Source organism: Lineus longissimus, chromosome 15, assembly GCF_910592395.1.
Source record: "Lineus longissimus chromosome 15, tnLinLong1.2, whole genome shotgun sequence".
Lineage (NCBI taxonomy): Eukaryota > Metazoa > Nemertea > Pilidiophora > Heteronemertea > Lineidae > Lineus > Lineus longissimus.
This window is the reverse complement of record NC_088322.1, coordinates 13,865,267-13,871,523: the sequence shown is the minus strand read 5'-3', so window position 1 is coordinate 13,871,523 and position 6,257 is coordinate 13,865,267. Positions and strand designations below refer to the sequence as shown.

The following is a 6,257-nucleotide window of genomic DNA, read 5'->3' as shown; positions in this document are numbered from 1 at the left end:
CTCGTTATTAAAGTTGAATTCAAGGAGGAATGTGTCTCTGGGTCCTCCAAGCCTTTTGGCTGAAATGATACCTGTTAACATCCGCAAGCATGCGCATGTTTCGATCCTTGTATGCCAAATGTATCCCTATGTATGCCCCTTCTTGGCAGAAAGTGGATTAAAACCAGGCCAAATATCAGAAACTGCCTCAAGTGATGGGTTGTTCCTTTTCAGGGTTGCTATTCCCATTCCTGCAATGAGTGATTGGTTAATTGGTATTAAAGGGAGAATAAAGGCACCAAACAAATGAGCAAGAGTAAGTTACCTTAAATTGCCAATAGGAGCCTCTCCTTTCTCACAGTGTGTCAGTTCTATTGTTCATGGTTGCAACAGGAACTTAATTATCAACAAAACCTAAACCAGTCCCTAATCTGTGCAAAATAGACACAGATTCAGATTCAGATTCTTTACTAACTCAACAACAATATGGCACAAACAATTAAGTCCTAATAGTTACACCATGAAGACCAAAAATTTGAACCCAACTCTTAGCTATAACACAGGTAATATCATACCCTCATTAAGGGTATGATCTTGATAAAAACTGCTTTCTTGTAATTAGCACTTTTTGCCTTAAATCCATGTGGCCTATAGTCCCCCTTTAAATATATGTAACTTGTCATCCTATCACCAGTCAGTTGTGGTACCTTTGACATAAAAAACTACAATCACAGTAAGCAGAATCGCCTAAAATATCAATAGTACCTCCATGGGGGTCTTAGACCATCTCTCCTTTCAAATCGTCTAGAGGACCACAACTGAATAGGACCCAAGATCCGGCCACTGGGTCAAAGATTATAAGTGTGAGGGTAACTTCGACAAATCAAACGCCATCACAGAACTAAAACTAGAAAGCAACTGTCTCAGTTCCATCTACAGAAATGCCCAAAGAACTCTGGGTTTTAAGGAATCAATATCCAATATATTTATATAAATATACTCCCAGACCTAGAGGTCCCGCCCGAGTTTGAACGCGGCCCATGTAAATCCACTTGCACAAAATCATCAAATGGTGTATTCCTCATCAGAGAATGAAAGCCAGCTTCTCATTAATACCATCCGTGGAAAAACGTTATCCGTTATCTGGTTTAACGAACACTGATAAAATTCCGTGATTTCGTGTTCAAGAATATTTATTTCCTATCCATCTGCCTGGGTCCATTTTCACTCAGACAAACATAATACTCCTATTCCAATATAACTGCTTCTGCATGGTAAAGGCTGGTTAATGTATCCAAGCAAATGCTTGGGAAATGGCGCCAATAACCCCGTGCATTCTACACTACAATCACGCGGTGACACATAGTCCTACCGTTGATACCACATACCAATCGACGGCTGGCTCTTCTTAAGGAATTATTCATAGTTTCCGAGAGGCTAAAGATCGATAGCTAACTCTGCATGTATGGATGCAGTCGACTATCGACTCGGGGAGGTTAGGTAATGCGGGTTCCACTTGAATGGTTACATTGATAGTTGCTTTCATTTGTTTTCATTTGCTCCTGCTGAACAACAACAACTCATTCAACTTGAGCAGACGACATCCAGAATATACACGTTTTCTCCAAACTTAAGGTTTTGCTCAAGAAATATTTGAACGAAAGTTGATCATTTCGACCATCTGAACAAAGTTTCTTCAATTTGTTTAACAAATATTTGTCAGTGTGAGCAGACGACACTTGAAAGACCGAACAAATCGTTGCAGAAGATGAATAATTATACGGCTGCAGCAGATGACTCATCACCATATGAAGGGTTGCTAAGCGACCGCTAAAACAGTCCCACGCGAGGAATTAGGTAATGATCCGCTGCAGTCAATATAAATGACATGCTCACATTATTTGTACAAGCTTTCAATTGATCATTTTAATAGCAATAAATTACTGAAGCTGATTAATGCGTTTGTCAAAACAACTTTTTAGGAGAGAAGTCGCCAGGTCACCATTTTGACCGTCCATTTTGACTGAATGTTGTGTTTGCTCGAAGACTAGAAAAGGAATTAGCGACTTTTGCATCTGAACTCTTTCGGGGGTCTCATAAACAGTGGTTTGGTTCTCTTTGGCCTATTCGATTGACTCGTGCATATTGGTCCCGCCACAATCCATTCATTCAGAATCCATACCGGTAACCAAGGTGGACATCAGTTCCGGATGTTCGTTCATATGTACGAAGTTGTTCCGTGATAGTGGCACGTTCATTTTCGATACGAAATCTCCTTGATCACTTTTTCATTGCAAGTTACACAACATTTGGATCTGCAATCTTTAATTCTCTATTTTGCACGAAATCGGTTCAACATGGCCGTAAAAATAGTCCTTCTAAAATGGGCTCTTCTGCTTCTTGCTGGAAACACTACCGCCGGTAAGTAACAGATATTATTGTTTTTGTAAAGAATGTACAAACTTCATCTTCTTCTGCGTTTGCAACAGTGGATATCACTGCGGGTTCGTCAGTGGTATGCAGATAAATTTCACAACTAGTTGAGTTTGCCACTAGGAAATCAAACGGGAACGCTATTCGACTTACTAACATTTATTAACACATTTTTTTGGTGTAAATGCGTATTTCTTGCTCATCTTATCTGATCTTATTGGCCACAACAGCCATGAATCTAGCTACACATTGATTTCTGCACCAAAATCTGCTTGCCGTTGCCGAACAATCCAGCGAACACGACTTCATACGATGCTGTTACACCCAGAGCCAAGGGCAGCACGAGCAGATCAACACTACAAAGAAGAAGACGCACGCCACTGCCGTACCGGTACCTGAGAAAACTTGCCTTTTTAGGCAGATTTGCGATGATTGAAACTGTACATCTACCTCATAGTTGATGTGTTTTCATATGACAAACCCAGTGGACACATAGACTGAACTAACATGCAGCGATCGGGAAAACTTATACACGCACCAATTGTATACAGATAGCGCTCGAGCGTGTGACTGACTATTGGAGTCGATTGGCGTTAGAAGTAGGAACTAGATATACTCGGACCAATAGTAAATATACGTCAACGACCGGCGCACCCCTTTAACATGGCCGCCGTATTGTGTCAAATTCTGACATGTCTCTTGAAAACGCCAATAAAATAATTTAGAATCATAGGATTTTTTTCAAATTCACTTATGACATTGACAAAATATAGGACTACACTTCTGCAAAGTTTGATGAAACTTCCAGCATTGACTTTTTTTTGAATCACGGAAATGTATGTATACAGAATGTACACGGACCCTGTCGCAGATTTAATTGTGTCCTGAGCCCGCTCCTGACTCCCCTGCCGTTGGCTACCCGTACTACATAGTACACACATGAAACGTCCCCACAGAAGTACTGCCGCGAGAATTTGTATATAAGGGTCCTGGAATGTGAGCAAGTCGGAATAAAGATAAGCTGTGATCAGAACGGTCGCCAGCACCATGTTTGGGGTTAATGGAATAACTCGTCGAGGGAGAAAATTTCCACCCCAAGACGGACGGGGTAATTTTTAATTTTAATTAATCGCGTAGTTCCACTTTTAAAGCTCAGATGGCGTCACCTAGGGTCCTGTCAAAATCATTGGCCTACCTGAAGCTGATGAGGAAACTCACGAAACTCACGAAACTCTAGGGTTTTCCCTTGCAGAGTAGAATTCTATTGTGTATCCATCGTGTGAGGGAAAAAAATTCTGGGCCACCCTGTAGTACATGAACTTGTTACCCTGTTCTAAGTGAAAAACGAGGACATTTCTGTTTTCCACCGTAACGGGCCTGTGTATTTTACCGTCGCTCTTTATTGTTACCTGCAGAAATGACTTTTCGCCAATGAGACAGTAGTGCACCATATCACTTCTGGATGTGCCCTCCCCTTCACAGCTCGCCATGTTGCCAGAGAGTGTACCAAGTCTTTGCTGGATGTGCCATGCCCCTTCACTCTGCGTACTCTGTCTGATCTAGATGTGTACTCTCCCAACGTAGTGCACCATGTTTCCACAGGGTGGACCTTGTCTCCACCCTTATTCGATCCATGCATGGACCTTCGGCATGCAACCACTCTACCGATGTAGCCACTGCAGCAGTTGCCAGCCTTCAAAAATTTGTGCATTATATACAGAGATCCTTACCTAACCGTCCCAGGTGGGGGCGGGGGGACTGGGGTTTTAATCAATTAGACGGAACGCGCCCTCAATATAATAGAAGAGATAGTAAATGAATGTTCGCCGAATGGTAATCTCGCGCGCCGGCCCGCGAATTTTTTTCCTGAACCTTTCGGGCACTATAGTGTACATTTGTACAGGGACTTTCAGCCATTCAGATTTCGACAAATACATGACTTCAGAAGTCCTGCAGTTCGCGAGTTCGAATCCGGTTGTGGACAACATTTTTCTTTTTCTTTTTTTCTTGATATTTTATTTTTATAATGCGTTTCTTTTCCCTTGTTATTTAGATTTTAGATATTTGAGTTATGCTGCCTGCAACATACCTACAGAAAGGACAATAAAAATAGTCCATCTCCAAGATCCAAGGGATAGTCCTTGAGATATCATATTACAAGCACAAAACAATACAAGCAAAGATTTTCAGGATTTGTATGTGATTTATTGCAACAGTGAAACACACCAAAAATATACAACATTACCAATACATATATTTCATCACCAGGAATAGCATCAGGCATGTCACAAGAAAGAACAGCTCGAGATCTGAGAACAGCGTTATTTGAAGCAACATTTTACAGAAATATCTATTGAAATAATTGCAAGTTCTACTACACAGTTTCATGATGACGCCCCGATGACGACACAGATTTATCGGATTCTGATTGGCTGAGAACCTGTGTACAAATGTACACTGTACTGCGCGCCCGAAAGGTTCAGGAAAACAAAGTTCGCCGCCGGCCCGCCCTACTAAAAGTCCAGCGTATAGCGGATCAAAGCCTATTTTGATGGGATACCGCCTCGCTCCTTTACAGCACTGGTATAAAATCCTTGTTCTTTTTTGACAGCTGTGTTCAACCCCGCCCCTGTCGGCTACTGGCCCTTGACGGCTGAAGCGAAGGGAGATGACCTCTCGGGCAACGACAACAATGCCACCCTCCATAGAGTCACATTCACCGACGGACCGACCCAAAGACCAAGGAGCGCTATTCGCTTTTACGGCAACACCTCGTCCTATTTCAGCGTGGTGAAATCAACAACCATGGACTTCAGCAAGCGTGACGGGTTCACACTCACGGGGTACTTGAAACTGCTCTCAGGGACTCAGGCGCCGATTATGGAGTGGCCGGGGACGCAGGGCAAGTTGTTCGGATTGCTGGTCTGGGCGTGGCCCAACTCTAATCTCCACGTTAGTATAACCGGTTATGGTAATCCAGGACATATCTTTGATATGCAATTCTCTAACGGGGTTTGGATGTTCTTTGGCCTATCGTACGACAAATCGTCAAGAAAAGTGATTGGTTATATGGATGGGGTCACCCCAGAGACGCAGGTGAAATTTGAAAGCACGAGCGTTGCGCCAGATACCTCCGCGAGCCTTGTAAACTTCGGTAAACAAGACCGTGGCGGCACAAGTGACCATGACGGGGACAAGTTTCTGAACGGAGAGATGAGCTGCGTCATGTTATTCGACCGGAGTCTGACAGCAGACGACATGAAGAGAGCAAAGACCTTCTGTGATAATAACAACAATGGGGGGCAAGGTAGGTCAACTCCAGCAGCACAGACCTAAACATACTGTACAATGTATAGGTCCGTGCCTGAAGCGACCGTTTGCACATCGTACAACACGTGCACTTCCCGTTCACTAGTGTTCTTCATATTTTCCTCCACGCTAGACAGCTTCATCGGCCTGTCCAAAGAAGCCGTAGCCTATAGTACTAGCTTTCAATTCAGGTTCAGAGTGTCTATCATTCGTCTCGAGTCACAACTACCTTCGCTTCGGAAGGGTGGCTGAACACACGTTCCTCTTTATTACAAATTCTCTCCATTTCAGGCGCCACGTTTGAATTCCACTCAAAAGCGAAGATTCCATCTGGAAGCATTCTGAGGACGCACACAGATACCCCGACCATAATCAAGTGCATGGACTTCTGTGCCAGGGACTCTCAGTGCGCGTCAGCCTCCTTCACCGACGCCAGCAAGACCTGCCTGACCTCAAATGTGAACTATTTCCTCCCCAAGGTGTCGCTCCCTGCCGACGACCGCTTTGAACTTTACTGCCTGACGCGACCAGTTTGA

General features: G+C 43.5%; 1 protein-coding gene across 1 annotated transcript; it reads left to right on the top strand.

Moving 5' to 3' along the window:
* The first annotated feature begins 2,153 nt into the window (after nucleotides 1–2,153).
* LOC135499446 (uncharacterized) lies at nucleotides 2,154–6,257 on the top strand. The gene is made up of 3 exons (XM_064790190.1): nucleotides 2,154–2,400; nucleotides 5,024–5,719; nucleotides 6,013–6,257. Exons 1-3 carry the CDS (start codon nucleotides 2,337–2,339, stop codon nucleotides 6,255–6,257), a joined length of 1,005 nt encoding a protein of 334 aa, XP_064646260.1. The 5' UTR covers nucleotides 2,154–2,336.

Bases quoted from the DNA above. Each gene is read 5' to 3' on its own strand.
- LOC135499446 (XM_064790190.1), top strand. From the start codon at position 2,337: ATGGCCGTAAAAATAGTCCTTCTAAAATGGGCTCTTCTGCTTCTTGCT. The intron at 2,401-5,023 runs GTAAGTAACAGA...CTTTTTTGACAG, and splicing joins TGCTGGAAACACTACCGCCG to CTGTGTTCAACCCCGCCCCT. The intron at 5,720-6,012 runs GTAGGTCAACTC...TCTCCATTTCAG, and splicing joins TAACAACAATGGGGGGCAAG to GCGCCACGTTTGAATTCCAC.